At 39.7% G+C, this 26,240-nt stretch overlaps 1 protein-coding gene across 4 annotated transcripts in view; it reads right to left on the reverse strand.

Annotated features, from left to right (window-relative positions):
- Positions 1–16,458, reverse strand: part of LOC109713352 (sterol 3-beta-glucosyltransferase UGT80B1) — a 68,132-nt gene extending 51,674 nt beyond the window's left edge. Inside the window, exons 1-6 of one of the 4 annotated variants that reach the window (XM_020237422.1) lie at positions 15,985–16,458; positions 15,148–15,199; positions 6,649–6,735; positions 5,939–6,090; positions 5,052–5,143; positions 86–337 (exon numbers count right to left, since the gene is read on the reverse strand). In XM_020237422.1, coding sequence (XP_020093011.1) covers positions 86–148 — 63 coding nt within the window. In that variant the 5' untranslated portion in view covers positions 149–337; positions 5,052–5,143; positions 5,939–6,090; ... (1 more) ...; positions 15,148–15,199; positions 15,985–16,458. The remainder of the gene's footprint in view (positions 1–85; positions 338–5,051; positions 5,144–5,938; positions 6,091–6,648; positions 6,736–15,147; positions 15,200–15,984) is intronic. The other 3 variants (XM_020237413.1, XM_020237396.1, XM_020237403.1) reach the window with 3 other exon arrangements.

The following is a 26,240-nucleotide window of genomic DNA, read 5'->3' on the forward strand; positions in this document are numbered from 1 at the left end:
TGATCCTAAGGTATCGTAATCGATTATAGACAATTCAACATTAACACGTGTAGAAAATAAGATGGAGGCTTGCAAGGATACATGCCTGCAGTCTCTTGGCAAGTGCTATAAAAGGCTGAACATCTCCTCGTGTTCCAACTACAAGCATTGCAATCTTCAGTCTTGGAACTGATTTGCTGTATCCAAAGGGAGTTTGTTTAATTTCTTCAGCATCTAGCGGAGCATAATCGACAGCATCAAGCTCTAATAGTTCTGATGCAACATGAGCATTACAAGTAACATCCACCTCCACCGTTCCATCATTCTGTATCTTCACCAATTTCTCAATGATCTTTTTCTGAAAAAGATATTCTTAGCTATCAGCTACTTAAGTGATGATATCATACTAATAGCAACTAGCACATGGAAACTACTATTTTTCAGCAAAGATACCATAGTTATTCTAATATCAGAACATCTGTTAAAAAAGGAAGATAAATCTACACATAAAAAAAGGGAAAACTTCAAATACCAACCCTATGGTTTTGCCTTTTTTTCACTTTAGTACCTTGTGGTTTAAAGTGTATCAATTTAGTACCCTGTGGTTTCGCACTTTCTCACTTTAGTACCTTGTGGTTAAAGTGCATCAATTTAGTACCCTGTGGTTTCATTTTTCACTTTTCATCGGCTCCTATGTTAATATTTTGTTAAATTATATATAAAAAACTTCAGATACCCTACCTAACATTTTCAAGTATTTACTTAAGTACCCTTTTGTTTTAACTTTGTCATTGATTTTTTTTTCCTCCGTTAATATTTCGTTAAATTATATATAAAAAACTTTAGATACCCTACCTAGGTTTATCAAATATTCATTTTAGTACCCCTTAATTTTAACTTTGTCATTAATTTAACGAAAAAAATTAGTGAAATGGATAATAAAAAGAGAAAAATAAAACCACAGGGTACTAACTTGATACACTTTAAACAACAGGGTACTAAAGTGAGAAAGTGCGAAACCACATGGGCTAACTTGATACACTTTAAACCACAGGGTACTAAAGTGAAAAAGTGTGAAACCACAAAGGGGGTATTTGAAGTTTACCCTAAAAAAAACTATTTGCAGACACACCCCAACAAAATTATATTTTCACATAGCCCTCGAAAAAGTTAGTTTTTTACGTACGAGTACCCCTTTACTTACAAAAGTACTTCTCATTCAGATTTTTCTTCAATTTATGACCAACTTTCCCACGAAATTGAGTGACAACCCAACTTAATTCGAGGATTATTAGTGAAAATTCAGATATTGAAGAGCAATATTAATGGTTGATTGTGGAGGGACATATATATATATATATGGAGTGCATTTAGAAACACCAATGTGTTGGTGCTATAGCCTTTTTGGCCATTAGATCAACCCTAGTGGCCCTTGGATCATGCACATTGGGGAGCCCACAAGTAATTATTATTGTTGACTTTTGATCCCATGGCCAAAGGGCTAGATACAATGGCTAAAAAATTATAAGCACTACGGCCTTGGAGTTTCTAGAAGCATTTCAACTCAGTTATACACACACACAGTTAAACTACTATGCTTTCGAAAGCATGGAGGCCTCTATGCTATCAAGTCATTTTTGACGTTGGAACTTCCAAATCGATGATCGGCTCTGTTAGATTGATCTGAAGTATTGGAAGTACCTAGAAAACAAATTTTGCGATGTTTCCATATCATTTACGTAGTGGTCGAAAGGGTTCAAAATCAATAGCTGAAAATAAAAATTTTCGAAAACGTGATGACATGACACCAAACATTTAGATCAAAAATAGTAATCTTGTTTCATATAGTATAAAAAATTTTATGTCAAATTTCACGTGATTTAGATATTTCTATACCATTGAACTTGCAAACAGCTCACCACGACAATTAAAATTGTTGATTTAGAGCCTTGCGATCACTAGGTAAATGATATCAAAAAATTGCAAAATTTATTTTTCTGGTACTTCAAATACTCTAGATCAAGACTAATAGAACCGATCATCAATTCGGAAATCTCAACATCAAAAACGACGTGATAGCACGGAAGCCATCGTGCTTCTAAAAGCACACAAACCTAGCTCATAATATACATACATACATACATACATACATACATACAGACATACAGAGAGAGAGAGAGAACGAGAGAGAGAGAGAGAAGAAGCTGGTTATTGTGCTTTTTTAAAAGCACTAAACACTTGGTGCTTGTAAGTTTTCTACCAATAGATCTATCCCTTTGACCAATTTAACCCCTTATATTATGCTATTCCACCAATCACCCACTCAAATGTTCCTGGGGCTTAACTGTTGGAATGACTATAATATTAGTGACTAGCCGACACATTTGTAGAGTGTCGGGACCAGTCGGAGTCGTTTTGGCATGAAATAGTCGCGTAAACGAACTCGGCGCACTCAAATAAGCCAAAACTGAAGTTCTGGCAGTTTACAGCGCCCAAAAGTTGGTTTAAGGCGCACAGATTCAGAGTGTTGTTTGGTTTATGTTGCTGAAGTCATTTCGGGCCCAGTTTAGGGCACTCGAAATGTGAGCCCGAATTCTCCCTCATGAATATCCATTGTTTTGACACGTAGCGTGTGGTAGGTGTGAGCCGCCATTGCAGGTTAGGCACATCGAACGCGCGGATGAGCTGTTTTGCTGAATGCAGTGGTGAGCTGTTTAGAGCACATCGAATGGCTATAGTATTAGTGACTAGTCGACATATTTGTAGAGTGTCAGGACGAGTCGGAGTCATTTTGGCGCAAAATGGACGCGAAAAAGGACTCGTTTTGGCATTAAATAGATATGAAAATGGACTCGACGCACTCAAATAAGTCAAAACTAAAGTTCTAGCAGTTTACGACACCCAGAAGCTGGTTTAGGGCGCCCAGATTCAAAGTGTTGTTTGGTATGCTGAAGTCATTTCGGACCCAGTTTAGGGCACTCGAAATGTGAGCCCGAATTCTCCCTTATGAATATCGATTGTTTTGACACGTAGCATGTGGTAGGTGTGAGCCGCCATTGCAAGTTAGGCACACCGAATGCGCAAGTGAGCTGTTTTGCTGAATGCAGTGGTGAGCTGTTTAGGGCACCCAAATTTTGGGTTTAGGGCGCCGAATTTGTTGTTTCAGTACCGAGGCAGGTTATGTTCTATTTTTCCTGTGGCTCATTATACCCCTCTATTGCTTCTATAAAAGCAATGGGACATCCCCTGAGAACTCTTTTCCATTCTCTTCACAGCAAGGTTCAATTGCTCCACCAAATGTCCCTCAAACCTCCTCAAATCCTTCCTTACTCCCTGCAGGTGGGCATTCACAGCAGCAGCAACTTCAGCAGTTTGAGGAATTGTGATCTGTTGGAGCTTCCAATTGCTGTGGGGAACAATTTCGTGGATTGTAGACTCGATGGAGAGAGTGCGGCACAATTCTAACAAGGTTGAATTTCTAGATTTAACTCGAATTTGAGTTCTTGAGCTGAAATTGGGATTTATGGTGGATTTCTAGGATTTTTCTTTGTTAGATTTTCGGATTTGGAATTGCTTCCTCATCCTTCCTCACTAGTGTTGGAGCTTCTCTCACCAAAATTTTCAGATTTGAAGGTGAGTTTAACTCAGATTTTGAGTTATTTGAGAATGGATACAGTGTTTGGCACGTTGGTGGATTTAATGAATGTTGGGATCCAAATCTTTGTAGTGAGTTGATTGCTGAATTTGGATGGGTTCTTTTCTCATTTCTAGAACTTTTAGACCCCTTTCCATTGAATTTATAGGTTAGAATTCACAGATTTTTCGCTCAATTGAATTTGAATTACTGTAGTGCTGAATTCTAGATGTTGATTTGGGCCTCCCTTTTTGGATCCGAATTGCAGCTAAGGGGCTTGCAGTGCTGGTTTGAGCTGTTTGAGCTGAGAGCTAGTGGAGAAACATAAATTGGGGTTTGTGCCTACTACTAGCAGGTGAATTTGATCAAGTTCTAAACTTTAATTCCTAATTTTTCACCCATTACTCCATCTTTAAAACCTACTGTTCTGGGCTGCAACGAGCTGATCCGGGCTGGCGTTTGGGCGTCCAGATTGTTGGATTCTTGCTGTGAAGCTGATTTATAGTGGAGTGAGCTGGTTCCTTTGCTCAACAAGTGAGGTCCCTTTCCGTGGTTGGATACGCTATCAAGGTGGATTAATGTCTACCGAATTCTTCTGAATTCCTTCTAAGTTTTATGGAATTTCAGCATGTCTTATTATGTATGATTCATCATATTTAGTAGCTCAAATTAATAGATTTGCATGTTAATATATGAAATCTGAATTTGGAGATGATTTAGATATTTTAGATGATTACTACATGCTGAATTAGGAATTGACTTAGGAGAAACCTACACACTGAACTTGTCATTTATTTGATCAAATTTAGCTTCAAGAGCTGTTTTTACTATTGTATCGCTGCTGTTAGTGCGTTGCAGATACTCAGATTGGTATAGGTTGAGATTACGCTCGTGCTGAGATGTCGAGTGGACTTTTACAACAGTGTTTAGACTGTGCCGCATTGTCAGGTACCGTTTAGATTGACGGAGGTCCCAGATCCTTACTTTTTGCATCAGACTGTGCCGAGGGCACGTGAGTTTGGTGATAGTAGTATGCCCAAGTAGCCAATCGGCTAATACACATTATACTAGTGCTTGTATGATTGCACTGGGCATTTATGTAATATATTTATATATAGACATAGTGAGTTGTTTTTATTCCATTCATGTTATTGTATGTCTGTGAATCATCCAAAGATTAACAAGATGATGGCATGTATTTTCAAGAGTTGAGAATTTGGAGCATATTTCATTGGTAGTTAATTCCTAAAGGCTCCCAATCGATGGATCATCACGGGGACGGTGGTGCACCCACTGAGATTGGTGCACTAGAAGTGTCATTTTCATAGACGAGTCTCAAGTCTAAGTGTGGAGACACTAGAGCTAAGCGCAGGTGGTTGTTAAGAACAAGGGTACCGAGTGTGAATCAATACGAGAAGTCACATTGTAATCTACTTACTCGTCAGTGACGTTCTTGATGCTGCAGTGATGTTCTTGATTCTTTGACTTGCAACATCTCGGCTATTCACTGATAGGGTTGTCGTAGTTTGACTGCACAGTATCTTAGAGATTAGTCATAATTTTCTAGTAGTGCATGTTGGCTACGACGGGTCTACAGTAGGAGTAGGAGAGTGTTCAAAAGAATCTATTGTCCTTAATAGAAAGGTTAAAATCCTATGTGATTTAGATATCTTATTTTAAATCTTATTTTAAATAGTTTAAATAATTTTCTAACCAAAATTCAATTGATTTAGATATCTTTACACCGTTAAACGAGAAACATCTCATATTGACCGTTAAAATTACAAATTTTGAAACTTTTTTATTATTAGGTCAATGATGCCGAAAAGATTTGAAATTTGGTTTCTAGATACTTTAAGTGGTATAGATCATGTTCAACGATGCCAATCGTCGATTTGGAGGCTCGATCATCGAAAACAAATACGGAGCTCGTTTGCTACCAATAGCATTCCAGCTCAACTCTCTCTCTCTCTCTCTCTCTCTCTCTTTAGGCAAATGATGTCGAAAAGATTTGAAATTTAATTTCTAAACAATTCAAGTGGTATAGATCATGTTCAACGGTGTCGATCGTCGATTTGGAGGCTCCATCATCGAAAACAAATGGGTGGCAAAAGTGCCGGTTTGCTATCGATAGTATTCTAGCTCAACTCTATATATATATATATATATATATATTTGTATTTATTTGTATTCATAGAGTCCGGCTATGGTGCTTTTAAAAGCACTAAGCACTTGGTGCTTGCAAGTTTTCCACCATTAGAAATCATGCTATTCCACCAACCATCCGCTCAACAAATCACAAGTATAATGTGTAGACAAAATCACCTTCTCACTTTCCGATAATCTATCCAGTTTTAAGTCGCACTTCGGAGATTCCTTCTTCTCCGTACAAGATCTAGGTAATGCATTCTCAAAACCTTTGAACGGCAAACTAGCCAAATTTGAGTGCACCGGTGCTGTTTTACAATGCGCCAAGCCTGGGTAAAAACAATTAAAACAAGTAGATATCATGTTAATAGAGCACAAAATGTTTAAACTAGTAACAACTCAAGAATAAGAGATGCTAGTACTCCAAAAAATCCAGCAGCGGATATTCAGGGATAACATGATCAGGAAAGAAGACGATCAAAGCCGCTAACTCAATTAACAGGTAATAATGTTTTAAGTCAAACCATAGTCTGTCCCATTTACCTAAAGCATGAAAAACTTGGAAACTGAATCCTAATCTCTAAAGGTTAATTGTCACTGAAGGTGTTGCAGGGATGACCAATAATTATTATCAGTTAATGCACAAGAACTGCACAAAGTTACATTTTCACGTGAAAGGTTACATCTCATTGGGAAGGAAAGTGGCCATCGACATATGGTAAATAGGCTAGGCCGCTAGGGTACAGCAGGCTAGGGTACAGCATCTTTTGCAAACAATAATTTAGTTATGAAAAGGGCAAAAGTATACCATGACTATGATAACACTCTAGGTCAAACACGACAAGAGAGGTAACAGAATATTATAAATCAAAATTATCCATCCATACCTGCAAAAGATAGCGCTATAATTATGCCCTTCTATATGAAGCATCACCTCTCACCATTTCCGAGCAAAATTCCAATATGACTTCTGTCTGGTAAAAAAACAATCACCTCTCACAATTTCCCAATTTTATCTACATCTGACATAGGTCTAAACTAACCAGAAATGTTTCAAAAGATGTGGGCAAAAAAAGTATAAAAAAAGCTTCCACCCAACTCTCTCTAGTGTATACTAGTCTATACAAGAGCAGGACGCATCTATGAATGAACATCACAAAAACTGCATCAAAGGCCCATTTCAAGTTCAACAGGAAGAAATAGAAACCTTCAAGCAGAGAGTTTTTATGCATGTCAACAGATTTCAACAATAGATCTGGCCATTTTTCGATGTCCAATGACAAGATGAAACAGTGTAAAAAGACAAGATGAGATTTTCAGCCTGAGAGGCCTCACAAAGTGATAGTATCCAACAAAATCTCTGAATTATAGCTGCTCAGATGCTCCATGTGCTTGGAGGAGAGATTAAAAAAAAATTTAAGTCCCCAAAGAAAGAAAGCAAAGCGACAGAATATATCTTGTTTCCAAAGTTTATGGCAGCATATCACAGATTATTGCCTACATGTGGTTCAGACCACAATGAGGCTTAAGAGCAGAAAACCAATCTTTTTGGTGATGCTTTTCTTGAGTGCATGTATTATATGGCTTTTTTTTTTATTGAAGGGCATAAAGATGCTATGAGAGGCACTAGAAGCTTTTCCATATATTTCGTGCATAAAATTATTGACAACTAAGGCTGGCTTCCGGAATGCTTGCCACTAACACTATTGACTGCTTCGATTAAAAAAAAATGCTGTAGACTCCAGTCTTGGGATAAAAGGAGGTCTTTCTTTGCTAAAAAATCATACTCCCAAGAAAAATAGGGCTCTTTCCATAGAGAAAAATCCATAACCACTAAATTTAGTTTCATTTTCATGCTACCACTTAGCATTATTTGCTGTGAATGACAGATTAGGAAGCAGATGAAATTCTATGACAAAACTTTGTCAATCTAATCAACACCACAAAGGCTTGGCATATTTAGTGTGTCATAATCAATTGTTGGTCAAAGAGCAAGCGCGCCAAAAGTGTAGATGTAAAATATTGAACTTCAGTTTAGTCTACTAAACTTCGGCCAAAAAGGATAAACTACAGATGAAATTGCGAAAACACAATTTGGACGAGTTGAATGGCTAAAAGATAGCTTAGGGCCAAGTTTGGATAAAAACATATCGAAAATGAAGTTTTTAGAACGAGTTTCTAAGAACTGAAATTTCAGAAGTCCTAGCTTCCATGGGGAAGCCCGGATCTTGAAGTTGCTAAAACTTCAAAGTGCGAACAGAGGAAGTCAGACCCTGAACAGTATTTGCGCATGACAGCGCTTGGGATCGGGGCCTTGGAAAGGAAGTCCAGATTTTCACGCCGGTTGGGGAAGTACAGACCTTAGGGAGATAAGTTCAGATCTTTGCTATAAGATGCCCTATCGAATGTTCAACATCCGGACTTTCATGAGGAAGTTTAGACTTTTCGCAGCTAGAGCTGTTTGAGAGAGGTATCTTATATCATTTTGGTTGGATTGAGGGGTATATGTGCAATTGTTACAACCCCTCTATATATAGGGGACCTCCCAAGTTGGAAAGCCACAATCTAAACCTCTCCTCTCTCTTTCTTGCTCTCTTCCCCTCTCACACTCTCCTCTCTTGCTCCCTCTCTTTTTAGCTTTGAAGAAAACGGAGACCGAATTCTCACTCCTCAGGACCCTAGAGTGAGAGCCTCAAGAAATGGAAATGATGACCTCGGCCTAGGCGAGCTTTGCTTGAAGAAGAGCAAAAACTTGTGATTCAAGGTGAGTAGCCCTTGAGCTCTTAATTCATTTTTTGGTCGTCGTCGATTTTATGACTCTTGTGAAGTTTTGGAGTCGATTTGGGGTTTTATTTGTGTTGTACACATAATGTTCGCATAATATTGAAAAATCTAGGGTTTTCTTGAAAATGATTGGAGAATCCCCCAAATTGGTGGGAGTTTTGGTTATTGTGGGAAATTGCAAGCCCTACCTGTGGCGAAATGTGTGTTTTGTCAGACTGAGCTAGGGTTCAAGCTTTGCAGCTTAAGGCCCCATGATTGGATATGACAAGTGGTATGATGAATATTTGGAACCCTAGAGGAGTTTGTGATGTTCCTGTCTTTCTCCTTAGGACCAAGTGAAGGTCGAGGAGCCGACGACTTCCAGTAAATGTCGAGTTTGTGATTCAAGGGAGTACTAAGTCCAGAATGGTCCTGCTCCACTATTTGGTTCGCCTGTTCCTATCCTTCTCTCTTGTTCCCTTTTGATATGGTCGTCGTGCCCTTGATATATGCTTGTATGAGGATGGAATAGATATTGCATTACTATTGTTAATTAGCATGCTTAGCATTGACTCTATACTTAGTGATATCGTCTTTATGTCGTACTTGATCGCTTTTTAAGGGCACTTGATATGCAAGATTTGAACTTACCGTCGTAGGGGCAATCGTCATTGAGATTAGGGTATACTTGTTAGATCTGCTACTGACCCTTGAGCATTTGCATAGGATTATAATTTGCAGCGCAGTGAAACTGAGACAAACACTGTGCGAAACCTTTAGGATTTGGAATAGTTCTATATATAAGGTATAGTAGGGCTAAACCTCTTAATCCATCTATAGCATTTTGGACGATAGCTAGGCCAAAAAGGTTAAGAGGGTAAAGCATGCTAAGGCTAAAGTAGTTCTAGAATGGGTGACCCTCCTAGGAACCAGGGCGTCATAGTTGACATCAGAACCAATCACCAGCAGAAAGTATGAGATGTCTCGAGTAAGCCAGGGTCTGAAAATAACGAGCTAAGTCGAGGTCTTAATGACATGGCTAGCGAGGCAAGTCTTACATCGCCTGGTGCTTGTGAGTGTTCTTGAGCCTGACATGGACATCAGGACTTAAAAAGGGAAGGAATGTGACACTCATAGGATTTGAAAGTCCTATAAATAAAATATAATAAGGCAAGTAAAAAAATTATTAATAGACTTAAAAAATATTATAATTAAAAAAATAGTCTTTTAAAAAATTTATTTACGAAATTATGCTTATGCGATGAATAAATTACCGTTTTTTCAATGCAATAAATTATTTGCCGCTTTCTTCAAAGCATTAGTATTAATTTTAGGGTCTAATACTCTACATCTTTTGATGTCAGGATATAGTAATTAGAAAATATATAAGTTTGGTAAAAGCGATAAACAATTTATTGCTTTTAGAAAGCAGTGATGATTCACCGCTTTTATCAACACCGCTTTCTAAAAACAGTAAATAATTCACCACTAAAGCCTAATTTTACAAATAAAAATGTTGGATGCCTATTCTTAGAATTAAAAAAATTTAAAAGCCTAGTCGCCCAAAAACCCCACTAAAATCTCTTAATTCGGCTATAGCATTTTGGGCAATGGCTAGACCCAAAAGTTTAAGAGACTTATACATGCTAGGACTAGAGTAGTTCTAGGATAGATGATGCCCCCAGGAAGTGAAGCATCATTAACGTTCATAGAATTTGGAATAGTGCTATATATGAGGTATAGAGTATAGTAGGGCTAAACCTCTTAACCCGACTATAGCATTTTGGGTAGTGGCTAGGCCTAAAAGATTAAGAGGGTTAACCGTGCTAGGGCTAAAGTATTCTAGGATGGGTGACCCCCAAAAAGCGGGGCGTCACATTTTGGATGGTCGCGTCTCCAAAGTTCTCTTCAGAGTAAATAGTCGTTATGCGGCAACCGTGGCAATCGCACCCTTGCATGCCAAGGGGCCGTGGTGACCAGCCCGGCCTTGTACACAATGAAATAACCATGGCAGCGAGTTCCTCGCAATGCTTTTTCAGTAAGCTTGGGTTGGCTCCCCATGACCGATCAGTGGTTAGATTGGATACAGTTGAGTAGTTGGGATACTCAGAGGCATTGATGCATGAGTATACTTGGTTATTGCCATTATAGCGTCATGTTTACATAATGTATTGAAACTCAATATAGTGTACCGAATTTTTACCAAATTGACAAAATGCAAATCAAAGTCATGCTAGACGTGATTAAAATGGGTTTGGAGGAACTTAGAATGAGTTTGGAACGAGTTGAAATCAATTCGGATCAAAATAATTTCAAAAGTTGGAATCTGAAATTCAAACTTTTCAGACACCCGAAACAGGGTTTCGGACGCCCGAACCATTTCGGACAGCCCAGCTAAGTACCTGGACCAAGTAGACACTCTACTGAAAACTCGAGATCATGAAGGAATAAAGAATCGGGCATCCAAATGGCCGTGCAAGCGTCCGAAACACCCTTCAAGTGATTCCCATGAGTGTCCTAACTCCTTCCGGACACTCAACTCAAGAGGACAGACCGCATTGCTCGTTCAAGAAATGTGCGCCCGGTTTGCACTGCAAGCGCGCGAAACTTGTATCGAACGGACTAAGCGGGCTCCAAGATCACCTTTCGGACACTGTTGCCGAGAACTCTAGAGGATCTGTCTAGATATTTCGAGCGCCCAAAAATTCAGGCAGCGGCCCGAAACCTGTTGCGGAAACTGTGGTCTTTTGTTGCAAATACAAATGAACGGCCCAAAATGATGTACAAAGATTTGAGAACACATTATTGGTGGCCCAAAATGAAAGGTGATGTTGGGCGCTATGTGGCTCAGTGCATAGTATGCCAACAAGTCAAGGTGAAACAACGACTCCCGGCGGACAAGTTGTAAAGTTTATTTATACCCGTTTGAAACCAGAAGAACATTACCATGGACTTCATCGTGGGCTTAACCCTATCACAAGAAGGCCACAATGTAATTTGGGTGGTAATAGATCAGTTGATGAAATCGGCTTATTTTCTACCAATCCACAACATTCGATTGAGGAAATTGACACAGATCTACATCGATGAAGTTATGTGCCTCCGTAGAGTGCCAAGTATGGATCGTCTCAGATCAAGATCTCCGATTCATATCGCAATTTGGAAGTCTACAAAAGGCTCTTGGGATGCGCCTCGATTACAGCACAGTGAATCATCATCAAAGTGATGGACAATCAAAAAGAACAAATCAAATTCTCGAAGATATGTTGCGGGTGCGTCTTGGACTATGGAACAAGCTAGCAACAATATTTGCCAATAGCGAATTCGTCCACAATAATAGTTTTCAAGCCAGCACCGGGATGGCACCCTATGAAGCATTGCATGAAAGGAAATGCCCGTCTCCATTGCATTGGAGCAAGGTTGGTGAGAAACCTACCTTAGACCCGGACATGGTACAAAAGGCTGAGGAAAAAGTTCGCGATTGCACGTCAATGGTTGTTGACGGTGCAAAGTCGACAAAAGAGCTACTCCAACAAGCGTCAACATGATTTAAAGTTTAGCGTCGGAGACCAAATATTCTTGAAGCTCTCCCGAACAAGATGAGTAAAGCAATTTTGAATGCGAGAAGGGTTAATTCCTCGCTATATTGGACCATTTGTGGTGTTGGAGCGGATCGAACCCATGGCATAACGGGTTATGCTACCCCTAGCTTGGTAGGAGTACGCGACGTATTCCACTTGTCTCTACGCCGCAAATATGTATCTAATCTCACGCACGTTATTAGCTATCCAAATCGTAGTTGCGGGAGGATTTGAGCTATGGCAAGATCCAATTACCAACAAGAGAAAGCGTTGCGAAATTGCACCATTCCATATGTCAAGGAGTTGAAGGGCAACCAATGAGGAGCGTAAAGCTATTCCAGAGCTCAAGAACATAATTCGGGAGCATTTTTCCCACTTCTTCGGACAGTCAACTTAAGTATGAGTTTTCAATTTCGGGGACGAAAATCCTTTTAAGGTGCAAGGGATGTAATATGCTGAAACTCGGTATGGTGTGCCTAACTTTGGTCTTTGGCCAAATTACCAAAGTGCGAATCAAAATCCTGCTAGATGCAATTATAATAGGTTTGGAGAAACTTAGGCCGAGTTTGGAGCAAGTTAACATTAATTTGGATCAAAATAGATTTCCAAAAATGATTGGAATATGCATTCCAAAGTTTCCGAACACTCAGAATAGGGTTTCGGGCACCCGAACCATTTCGAACAACCCAATTCAGCGCCCAAACCAAGCGGATGCTCTATACGAGAGCTCCAATTCAAGCGGGAATAAACATTCAAGTGTCCGAATGGCCTTGCGGCCATCAGAAACACCTTTCGAATGGTTCCTGCGGGTGTTTGAACGCCTTCCGGACGCTCTACGCGAGAGCTTGGACTAGCAGAGGAATAAAGAATCAAGCGTTCGAACAATTGCACAGGTGTCCAAAACACCCTTCATGTGATCCCCGCAGGCATCTAAATTTTTTCCGGACGCTCAACCTGAAAGGACGGACCACGATTTTCATTAAACAAACTGGTGCCCGATTTGCCCTGCAGGTGCCCAAAACATGTATTAGGCAGATTAGGTGGGCGCCCAGATCACCTTCTCGATGCTGCTACTAAGAGCTCTAGAGAATTTGTCTAGAAACTCTAACTTATTTTGTGCAAATACATATAAATGGGGGGTTTGAATGCAATTGAAGCACTCCTATATAAACCTTTTCACAGCCAAACACCCTTCCCCTCTCTAGTCTCTCACACTCTTTCTTTCTCTCTCTAAATGAAGAGAAACCCTAACTTCCTCCAATTGTTGGATCTCTTTAATCCGTCTCATTGGAGCTTGGAGGAGATTAAGAGCATCAAGGAGTAGCTCTAGGAGCGAGAAGGTGACCACCTCAACCACATTTCTCTTGTTTAGAGAAGAAGAGGTGTGAGCTTTTTAGGATTTGTTTTTAGGATTTTTCCCAGATGGAGGATTTAAAGGTTCTAACTTGATTATAACTTCTTTTAGGATTTCTGGAGGTTCTAGTGAGACCAAGAAGCATCTACCAAGAGTATTCAAGAGAAGGTAGGGAATATCACCGAAATAGATTTGATAAAACTTGCTTGTATCACAAATAAAAAGGAGATAAAACTTGCTTAGTTTGCATACTATGAGATCTAAGAGGTCAAGAGGGCCTACGAGCACATAGTCTAGGAAAATAAGGTCTTAACCTCTTTGCTATGTTAAAAGGAAAGTATATATTATATGTATGTAAAGCACTATGTGAACTTAAAACTTAGATGGCATAGTAGTGACATCAGAACCTAGGATGAAAACCTAGAGTGTGGAACATAGAGACACACACGGACATCTAGGCAAACTTGATCTAAAAGGTATGGGATCTTGTGAGTGAACTTCCGAAAGTGCCATATTGAGATATGTCGATTCCCCTCGATTCTATACTCGATATCGGGAGATGCCGATTACCCTCAACTCCCTATATCGAACTTGGAGATGCTAATTTCCTTCGGCTCCAAGTGCCTACCGATTGGAAAGATCAAAGATGTCAATTGCTTTCGACTCTCCATAAGGTATTTAGGAAGAAGTGGAACCAAACCAAAGATTTGGTTAGAGACAAGGAATGATTTGTGACAATCATATAGGCAAATGACAATAGTATATCATTGTGGCATCTAGTTATTTCATTGAGGACTAGTAGTTGTATTCCACCTATTGTAGTAATAGTAGTTTCATTTATTACTATTATTCTACTAATGCTTCCTTTGGACCGAGTGAGTGTAAAGCGCCACTTTCAGTGGTTGCACCTAATGGGAACTTATTTTCTAACTCCATTGATGTTGTTGTTTTTTAGAGCCATCTTCCACCGGCGAGATGCGGGATCACGGGAAGTGCGTCACGAGTTAGATAAACTGTGGCTAGTCAATCTGGTGAGTACCCTATTTTGTATGAACAACACTTAAATGTATTATTTTGGGAAGTAATGTGTTGTAAACCTTAAAGGCGTTAATTTGTAATAGATTTAACTTAGAAGTTAATTACTTTGATGCTTTTTGGCATCCATATTATGTATGTATTGTACAAGTTGGTATATGTTTCCGCTTCATGCGAATAGGCAAAACCTTGCCAATTCGGCGGAACTCAAGTAGCCCTGATGAAGTTCAGGATATAAAAACCATTTAGAATGGACAGATATGATTTTGAACTTCAATAGTCAAATCAACCACCATATCCCACAATTAAACCAAGGATTATCATTGTGTTCATTTTTGGCTAGGTTCTTAAACTAAGATGCTTCATTTAAAATTAAAAAAAAAAAAAAGAAGCACCAACCAAGAAACAGGTCGAGAGAGAAATGTCATGACAGAATAAATATTCCCATGGCATTATAAGGTTGAAACCTCACTAGTGATGAGCATAGTTTACTGGGTTAGCACATAATAATTTGCAATTTCTTTTGAAATATCAAGCATAACAATGGTCACGTATTCAAAACCGTGTGAACAAAAAACAGTAATGTGACAGATTTTGAATAGTATAGCTATCATTAGAACAATAATTAACCATCAAAAAGCAATCAAACCAACCTGGACAAGGGGACAAACAGATCTCCGAATCTCTTGACCCAGTAAGGCCTGTCTGGATGCACAGTAAAAAAATTCCATGGTGTTTAAATACCGTGGTTTGGGTCCAAACGAAATGAAGAATCCTGTAACTCCAACAAAATTCTATATGTTTTTTTAAAAGCTGTTTGGATGCACATTATACAATTTCACAGGATTTCTGACAATCTTAAAAAATTAGCTATTATGGACTTTAAATTTAAATTATTAGTTATTAACTGGCTTTAAATTTAAAATTTAAGAGTATTAAAGACATCTAAATATAAATTACAATTTCAAATTCGAAAAATTATGACATTTTAGAGAGCCCACAGTTGGTGAAGGCGCTACTTGCATGAACATGTAATTCCATACAAATAAATTGTAATCTTCAGGAAATACAAAAAGGCCTCCTCACTACCTTGGCCATGGTTACCCTCAATGCTTTGGCAACTAGACTCCCCTTCCTCCTACAAAACCCTCTAAAACCATTCATGTAAATTAAACTTTGCATTTGATGCCTCTAACCTGATTCTATCAACAACTAACAAAATTCCAAAGCATTTGATCCTCACCCACAACTACAACCCCATATCTAAACACAATTTCACAATGCTGTACCAAATCAATAAGCTCTAGGAAGTACATAAAAAATACAATAAAATACCATAAATACATCTTAAAAAAATATTGAAGGGAATATAGATGCCACATAAGAAAAAGACAAAATACTCAGATTGATCTAGTGCAAAAAAAATGGATGATGGGAGAAATTGAAGCTATTAAAAATAAAAAATAAAAAGCTAACAATTCTCTCTTTACCCGTTGGAGGAGGAAAGTGGTGCGGCGCCTCTCCGGCCATCGCAGGGAGAGGGGCGGTTGGGGAGCGGTAGCGAGGGTACGGCGTTGGTGAGAGAGGAGCGAGGCGAGAGCTCGACGGCGGCGGCAGCCGTGGCCGAGATGAGTGCGTCGGCGGAGGCGGTGGCCGACGTGAGGGCGGGGGCGGAGGCGGCAGCCGAGGTGAGTGCGGCTGCGGAGGCGGCGGCCGAGGTGAGTGCGGCGGCGGAGGCGGCGGCCGGGGTGAGTGCGACTGCAGAGGCAACGACTGAGGTGAGTGCGGCGGCGGAGTCGGCAGACGAGGTGAGTGCGATGGCGTCGGTGGCGGCCGAGGTGAGTGTGGAGGCGAGGGAGGGAGGTAAAATAGTTGGGGGTGTGGAGAAGTTGGAGGTTGGAGAGGGAGGGAGATCAGGGTAGAGTCGGTAGACTCTGGAGAGTAAAAAAAAACGAAAAAGGGGGCGTGCGTGCGCAAGAGGCACGCCGAAAAATGGAGTTTTGATTTTGGAGAAATTTTTGAATTTGAGTTCAGGGTTAAAATAGAGTTAGAATAATTTTGTGTTTGGTAGAGAATTAAGTTTAGTCCAGATAAGTATTTGCTTAGAGGAGCTAAAATAAGAAGAATAGTAGGTTGTTATAAATAGAAAATAATAATTTTGCTCCAATTTTTATATTTGAGTTTAAAATTTTATTTTATATTTCAAATTTAAATAGATAACTTTTAAAATTAAAAAATTCAAATTAAAATTTATTTTTAAATCTCAAATTTAAAAATTTAAATCAAATCTAACAAATATAAAATTTTAATAATTAAAAATAACAATTTAAAATTTAAAATTTAAATTTATTTTAAAATTTAAATTTAAAATTTAAAAATATAAATATTAATTTTAAGATTACAAATTAAACATTTTAAAAATTACAAATATAAAATGTCAAATTTAAATTTTAAATAATTAAAATTTAAAAATAATAATATTAATTTTAAGATTATAAATTATAAATTTTTAAAATTTTTTATTTAAAGTTAAAATTTTTAAATTATATTAAAATTTTAATTGGGATGGGATTAACTTTAATCCCACCCAATATGTTTATTTCGAGAATAAGTAAGAAGTGTTTATTCCACAAATAGATGTAAGGAAGAACTAGATCAATTTTATATTTAGATAAAATGTGACGCCCCAACTTCCCAGGGGGTCACCCATCCTAGGACTACTCCCGTCCTAGCACGCTTAACTCTCTTAACCTCTTGGGCCTTGCCACCATCCAAAATGCTTAAGCCGGGTTAAGAGTTTAGTCCTATTATATCTTATATATAGGACTATCTGGGGTCTCACAATCTCCCCTCCTTTAAGCTCTGACGTCCTCGTCAGGCTCAGACTCACAAGTACCAGGCGATGTGAGACTCGTCTCGCTAGCCCGTCATCCAGACCCTGGCTCAGCCGAAACTCATCTCACACTTCCGGCTGGTAATTGGCTCTGATACCATCTGTAACGCCCCGACTTCCCAGGGGGTCACCCATCCTAGGACTACTCCCGTCCTAGCACGCTTAACTCTCTTAACCTCTTGGGCCTTGCCACCACCCAAAATGCTTAAGCCGGGTTAAGAGTTTAGCCCTATTATATCTCATATATAGGACTATCTGGGGTCTCACAATCTCCCATCCTTTAAGCTCCACTTCCGGCTGGTAATTAGCTCTGATACCATCTGTAACGCCCCGACTTCCCAGGGGGTCACCCATCCTAGGACTACTCCCGTCCTAGCACGCTTAACTCTCTTAACCTCTTGGGCCTTGCCACCACCCAAAATGCTTAAGCCGGGTTAAGAGTTTAGCCCTATTATATCTCATATATAGGACTATCTGGGGTCTCACATAAAAATTAAGTATTTTTCACAAATAAGAAAAAAAAGTGTTTTGGTAGAATGACAAGAATAGTGAGTAATTATAAATAAAAAATAATAATATTATCCCTTATATTATATTTGAATTTAAATTTTTAAATTTTATATATAAATTTTTAAATTTAAATATATTATTTTGAATTTCAAAAATTTATATTTCTAAACTCAAATTCAAAAATTCAAAGTTCTAAATTTTAACTTTGAAATTGTTAATACAAGATTAAATCTAAATTCAAATATATAAAATATGAAATTTTAAATTTAAAAAATTTAAATATCAATTTAAATTTAAATTTTAGAATTTAAAATTATAAAATTTTAACTTTAAAATTACAAATTATAAACCTTTAAAATTTTAATTTTAATTTTTTAAAAATTTAAATATGAATGGAAATAGCTATTCTCACCCTACTCCCACACAAGGGGTGGGATAACTATCCCACCCTTTAACAAGTTATCCTGAGTGGGATAGTTATCCCACTCCCCTTTTTTTGTGTTTGGGTATAAGGGCGGGATTATTCCTTATCCCCAACCCAACACTATCTTTAAGTATAATTTAACTAATACTCAAAGCCCCCTTTGGTTTGGGGGTAACAAATATTGGGATAAACTTTTTTATCCATGAAATAGCTTGCTATTCTGGAATAGTCAGGAATAAAAGTAAAATTATGCTTGGTTTGTAATGATGTATTTTTAGGAATAATTAAAATTGTGTTGGGTTAATTTTATGGAATAGTAGAGGATAGTGGAGAAAAATAATCGTTGCATTTGATATATAATATATAATTTAATAATAATTATTTAAATATAATTTACTATAAAATTTATTATAATATTTAAATATAAATAACATGTATAAATATAGTATAATTAATAATTTTATAATAAAAACAATATATTATAATATATAATATATTATATCTATATAATTTAATTTTAATTCAATTTATTATTTTAATAAAGTCTGAAATTAAACCTTAGAATAGCACTATTCTACCAAAATGGTTGAATAGCAAATCCCAAGCTATTCTAGGATAGCCGAGAATAGCAAGATTTGACCGGAAAAAAATATCCCGGCCAAAAAGCACCTAGTTTAGCAGAATAGTGGGAAATAACTTTTGTTATCGCTAGTTTATCCCTGAACCAAACAGAACTTATTTTTGAACCTCCAAATACCTCATAATAAATTTTTTCTATACTCATAGCATAATTAAACTATGCTCTAAAAAAAAATAGCATCCAAACAGGCCCTAAACCTAGAATCCGAAAATCAACTATAAAGTCGACAGCTCTGTTCGCCTCTGAAAAAGATTGTCCTCTCGCTTCTCTCGCAGCCCATTCCCTCGCCGATTTTGAGCCCAAAATGGCTCCTTTCTTCCCTAGGTCTCAATCTCTAACCACCTCACGCCCATCAAAACCCTTGATGATCCCATTCCTTGCCATCTTATATACCAAAGACGTATCAAAGGGCATCGATCAACAACTCCCGCCACCAAAATACCAATTTTCTAGCTTAATAGCTTTATAAATCAGGTAATAACCTGAGTTTCAGGGGAATATAATTTTAAAAATGTTTAACTACTAGTCAATAGGGGCAGAGCTATGAAAACTTAGGGGGGCCATGGCCGACTTTCCATAATTGCATAATAGTCCCTTATTTATAAAAATATTTAAAAGATATATTTTTAGCTAATCTTAAAAGTATATTAACTGACCTATCTTTTAAAAAAATTCTTAGCGTTAAGATAGTGCTCTCTCAATGGATTTATTTGATTTTTTTTGTTTAGTACCTTCGGAAATTCTAATTATTCTAGATAATCATTTTATTTAATTAAGTTAAAGATTATATAAAATTTAATAGCTCTGTCAAGTAGTCTCATGAGGTCTCAATATTTGCTCTTTTGATTGCAAAAACAAATTCCTTGCGAATATACTCTCTTAGGACATTATATGTAAGGACTGAGATTTTGGCAGTACAGCTAAACTCTCTATTGACGATTTTTTTGTCTGTAATTTAATTACATAAGTACTCGTCGAGTTTCTGGAAAAAACGAGTTAGGATAAAGAAGTTACGCGATCATTACTAATCACTTAAAGTGAATAGTAACTCCGTTTTTCCGAAAAGACCGATTAGTGGAGATGGCTTCTGGTGCGTATCGGACTCCGTTCATAGCACTCCAATAGCTCGTTTTCAATGGTTCGACTATTCTGGAACCATTGGCGCAGACTGATTTCAAATCTGACACACGATTTTCGAGAAAAATGGAGATACATGTTTTATATGTATTGGTGAGCGAGTTTTGCCTATTGGAGAGAGGACGGGTTTCGTCGCGAATCCGCGACCAAACCGGGCGAAACAAAATTGTGGGTTTGATGTCTCTGTTGTGTTGATCGCATTGGTGCGATCCGTTCGCAAATCTGACGAACTGATCTCCTGTTATTGCGTACTGATCGAGGAGGGATTATTCATGGCAAAAACGGTAATTTTGCGAAAAGTCTTACATTTTATGTACCATTTTGCGTGAATTTGAACGTCAAGGTGTGTACACGCGAAATACACGTGCTGGGAGGGACCTGGCTGAAAACATTCATCTTTGGAGGACCCTTGTACACATTACATCTTATACATATAGGTATGTTTTAGGGTTTTCATGGTCTAACCCTAACCCTAACCCTAAACCTTGCCACCCTGAATCGCGACCCCAACCACCTTCACCTCTCTCCCCTGCCCTCGCTGCGCGCACCCCGGCCGCCTGCGCACGCCGCCGGCCGTCGGAGTGGCCGCTCCTCTCTCTCCTCCATTTTCTTCTCCACCATCTCTGCCCGTGGGACCATATATGATGACCTTCACCCTCGGGCACCCTCGCTAGTAGCAGCCCCGACCTCCGACGACTCCCCACATCGGTCGCTGCCGTCCTGGCGCGCCGCCGTCGCTACCTGAGCTCCTCGCGGCAGAGTTAGGTCAACTTGGGCTGAGCTTGAGTTAGCTCTTGGCTCGTGCGCTACCGATGCCTTGTGCCATCCGCACCGCCCTTCCTCGACCCTCGGCGACCTCCCCGATCGGTAGCCGTCGGCCCTGCGGGCCGCCGCCGCCGCTCTTGGCAGCCTGCGGCAGCCCCAGGCTATTGCGGGCTGAGGTTGGGACCTCATTTTCTCCCCGCATTACTGCCATCTGTTAAGGATTTTGTATTGGCAAGTTTCGTGAAGTGAGTCGGAGTCTTGAAGGATCGAAGCGGATTGACGAAGATTGAAGAATTCAAGATTTCGAAGATTTTGGAAAGAAGCTCACAATGTGAATCACGACGTAAAGGTAAAGTTTTAATTCATGATATGATGATTCATACTTAGTTATAGGTATTAGAATCATAAACTTAAAGTTTAATGGATTAGAAAGTGCCTCGGAACATTGTGGTACCCGAAACAGTGCAAAGTGTGAAATTTACACTGTGTACCGGTACAGCAAGCGCCCCGTACCGGTACAGCCATCAACATTGGCAATGTAAATTTTCGTTCCGTCATTGTGTACCGGTGACAGCTTTTCGCGTAACGGTACACAGTGTAAAATCGTGAAAACTTTCTAATCCGACTTCAATTGATTCTAAAGTTTATAAATAAGCTATTGGGGTTCTCTAACATATCAAGCATCACGAAAATACATGTTTGAGAAACCCTAGAGGCTCGGATTTCATCTAAAACCTATTTTCTACAAAAAGCCTCTTTTAGGTCAAATCGAGAGATTGGATTTTCATATCAATATGTCGATTTGATCTCCGCTTCGCTTGGAGTTCGCTTCCCTGGTTTTCAACGATACTCTAAGCGAAGGATCACCATACACATGATGTTCTTCATGATGGCGTCATGGATTTGGCGTGTTTGACGGCGGTTCGTGGATTCGGATCGTTGGCTCGTGGATTCGAGTGGCGTTCGTGGATTCGGACGTGTGCGAGGCGTTCGTGGATTCGAACGTGAGGGCGTGGACAACCCGGAGGATTGCGCGATATCCATAAGAGTTAAGAGAGATTAAGTCCGTGGAGTCGGTAATCACCTTGCTAACTTTTCTCTTAATGGATTATTTTTTCGGCGTGTTGGTCTGTGGGTTTTTCTCCAAATTGGAGTTTTCCCATGTAAATCTCAGTGTGATTTTTATTTTTCGCATTTATTTTATCACATTGAGATTTGTGGTTTTGCTATTTCACCTATTCACCCCCTCTAGTGATAGATACAATCTAGATAGATCCTTGGGCTCCTCAAAACTTTCAATTGGTATCAGAGCGGGATAGAATAAATTGTTATCTAATGGCCGAAGGCGGAAACATTAATTGACCACCGCTCTTCGACGGCACAAATTATGCTTATTGGAAAGTTCACATGAGAGCTTTTCTAATTGCAATCGATGAGCGCGTTGGCAATCAATCGAATTGGATGGAAAACATCCTATTGAAAAGGTCGAGAATATTAAAACGCCAAAACCACGGAACAAGTGGACGAAAGAAGAAACGAGACATCTTCGTTTAAGCGCAAGGGCATAAACGCTTTATTTAATGCATGTCTCAAACGGAGTTTATTCGTGTTTCGCGCATGCGAAACGGCAAAGGAAATTGGGATACTCTACAAGATTCGCATGAAGGAACGAGCTTAGTAAAGGTCCAAAAATTGCAAATGCTAACAACAGTTTGATTCTATTCTATGGATGAAAAGGAGACCTTTAGCCGAAGCTATTAATACACGTCTACAAGACGTTGTGAATACATGTGCTAACTTGGGAGAGAAAATCCCGGATTCAAAGGTTATTAGAAAGATTCTTCGAACTCTTCCGGAACGCTTTCGGGCAAAGGTTGCCGCGATCGATACGGTTAAGCATCCGGACGAGATGAAAGTCGAAGAATTAGTAGGTGCTTTGCAAACTTATGAGATGACTTTTCCTACTAATCAATCTTCTTCCAAGTCTTTCTCTAAAAGCACAGGGGTTGCGTTGAAATCGACGAAAGAGGAAGACGGAGACTCGAATTCCGATGGAGAGATCTCAATTGCCGACTTCGAACATCAATTGGCGCTTCTAACAAAGAAGTTTCGTCGGAATTTCCGAAAGAAGAACAATTCGGACAAGGCTACATCGTCTAAGCAACAAACGTTTTCTAAATCTTCTACATCTAAAGAGAAGAAGCGTGCAAAGGCTTCGAAAGAAAAGGATGAATTTGAAGACGAAATCCGATGCTGCAAGTGCAAAGGCTACGGCCACATCGCAACGGATTGTCCCTTTGCAAGCAAAGACGTGGGATGATACAACTTCAAGTGATTCAAGTTCAAGTGATGAAGAAAAGAATGAAAATCTTGCTTTATTTGCTAAATCTACCTTGCCTTCGTCTAACATTATATGTTTATTCTCTATTACTACTAATTCCAATATGTCTCTTTCTTCACATGATTCTTCGAGCGACAATGGCAAAAGTGAGGAGGAATCAAACGACGACGACATAGCGGAAGCATACAATCAACTTCTTATTGAATCAAAGAAGATGGCCAAAACTTAATAAGAAGTTGAGGCGTCGTTTGTTGAATCTCGAAGAGGATAACAACAACTTGAAGACCACGAACAAAGCTCTCGAGGAGGAAAGGGAATCAATTTTGAAAAATAATTCGGACCTCCAAGAGAAGTTTAATGAAGCGGAATCAACGATCAAATCATCTAACGACAAGATTGGATTTTGGAGCATCAATTTCATGAATCGCACAAGTCCAATCAAGCCTTGATCGACCAAGTTCGTCAACTCTAAACCGACATTCAAAAGTTCTCATCGGGATCGAAGAAATTGGACTATATGCTCGGGTTGGGTCAAACGGATAAATTAGGCCTCGGATATGAAACAGTTTTTGTTGAGAATGATTCTAAATCAACTTCGAAAGTCTCAACAACTTTGAAAGTCAAGGCGTGTCATCGTCGAGGGAGGTTGGCGAGGCACAGGGCTGGCAGCTTGTGGCCTGGGCGGCAGCAGCGGCAGCGGCGGCGCACGGCGACGGCGGCGGTCGGCGGGGGAGGTTGGTGAGGCACAGGGCGACGCCGGTGAAGGCCCTATAGCCTCAGCCTGGGCTCCAACCCGAGAGAAAGAGAGATAAAGGGAGATGGATGGAAGAGAGAGCTACAGGGAGAAGGAACCTCATTCTCCGGCGACGGGCAGTGTGCGCCGGCGGCTGGGGCGCAAGCCGTGCACTCAGGGAAGGGAGGAAAGGCGGTTAGGTCGGTTAGGGTGATGCGGCTAGGGCTAGGGTTAGGGTTCCAAAGTGAAAAGCTTAAATACGAAGCTCCAATTTGCAGAAAAGTCCCTCAAAACTCAACATTTCATTCCGAGTCCCTCATAGCACGAGTAAAGTGCACGGATACCCCTCCACGTCCGGTTTCACGCGATTTGGTACATAAAATATCGCAATTTTTGCGAAGTTTCCGACTTTGCCAATTCAACCCCTCAGCGAACATTTCGCGTTTCCTGAAAATCCGTTCGTCGGATTTTCGATCCGACAGCACCATTGCGTTCAGCACGTCGGGTGCATCGAACCTAGCATTTTGTTTCGTCTGATTTGGTCTCCGATCAGCGACAAAACCTGCCCTCTCTCCAACGAATCCACATGTCATATATAGGCCTAGGTTGAAACCCGAAATCCGTTAATTCAAACTCGTATTTGAATTCCCTACCACCAGTAGGTACTTGAAACATCTCTCACCCATCTCCAGATCACTTGTACAAAGCACGAGGAGTTTCAAAATGCACGAATAGCAAAGATCGGAAATCGTCTTTTTGATAAAATCCCTTTTTCTCGAAAATCGTGCATCGGATCTGAAATCCGTCAGTGCCATTGGTTCCAGAATAGCTGAACCGATTGAAACGAGCTATTGGATCGCTATGAACGGAGTCCGATACGCGCCGAAAGCCAACTCTACTCCGTGGCTTCTCCGGAAAACCGGAGTTACTATTCACTTAAGTGAAAACTAATAATCGCGTAACTTCTCCGTTTTAGCTCATTTTCTCCTGAAACTTGACGAGTGCTTATGTAATTAAATTACACACATAAACATCATCAACAGAGAGTTTAGTTGCACTGTAAAAATCTCAGTCCTTACATGAACCCCCCCTTAAAAGAAGTTTCGTTCCCGAAACTTGACCATATACCCACCGAAATCAAATTCGGATATTACTCCTCCACTGTAATATCACCCTTGAGTACTGGTCAATTACATCTGGATATATCAACTTCCGTAGAAAGGGGAAAAAATAGGACTGCGGTTCCACCTGGACAAATCGAGGGAAAACGTACTAACCCAAAATCTACGGACCAAAACTCACCGGGATCAACACCATCCTATAACCTGCGGACAAAGACAGTCCCGCGATTAGGATTATCCGATCCCAATTTGCCAATTCTGAGGTAATTAATCAACACTCAGAAATTTAGGTTCACTCTACCTTGGTCCGCATAGCCGTAACCGACTCGGCTACGTCGCAAGTTCACGTAGAAAAGTCACGAGACAACACTTTAATCTAAAGTCTATTTACGTAGACTGAAATGAAAAACTCCAACTATCCAACAACGTCAACCTGCTCATCAGGAGCGAATACAAAACGTTGTTCTAAGACCTGAGTCAAAAACTCTCACCTTGGAGACCACAGTCTACCAACAATAACCAGTAACTACACAAACTGCCAAACCTCATCAATGAAAAGTCACCTGCGACAACCTATAGTCCTAGGTCCAAGACCTCACTTTTCACCTGACCAAAAGGTCCAAACTGACAATACCAAATAAGCTAGACAATTTTATCTCCTCAAACTTAATCCGGTACCAACAGACCACCAAAAACTCCTTGCAAGTCCATCGCTTGATGCACAGGTCGCCAATCGCAAAAGCGATACTAACCATCGGTGATGCTCAACACCTGTCTCTACAAGACCCTGTCGCTGCCGTCCTACAAGGGACCCTAGCGATCGATGTTCCCGGCAACACCCGATTACTTGTCTCATTGAGACCTAGGCGCACCTGTCATCAAATGACCGGACAAGCATACTAACCCAAGATTTGCATGATAAGTCAAGTCGCAAACCTTTTACGTTATCACATATGGTGGCAATCAAAGCCAACAACCAGGTTCAAGTCACTCAACCACTGATTCTAAACTTCATGACAACAGACTGAGACTACTACCCAAGAAACTCTTAGCTGTAGAAAGCACAACAATAGGACCAACAATCACCTAGACTCGGACCAAAGTCAAAACCATCAGAAGTGACGAAAAGTCAACTGCGCAAAAACCTGCCAAGGAGTAATCCAAGGTTCGCCACAAGGTCAG

The sequence above is a fragment of the Ananas comosus genome, linkage group 1 (assembly GCF_001540865.1).
Source record: "Ananas comosus cultivar F153 linkage group 1, ASM154086v1, whole genome shotgun sequence".
Taxonomy (NCBI): Eukaryota; Viridiplantae; Streptophyta; class Magnoliopsida; order Poales; family Bromeliaceae; genus Ananas; species Ananas comosus.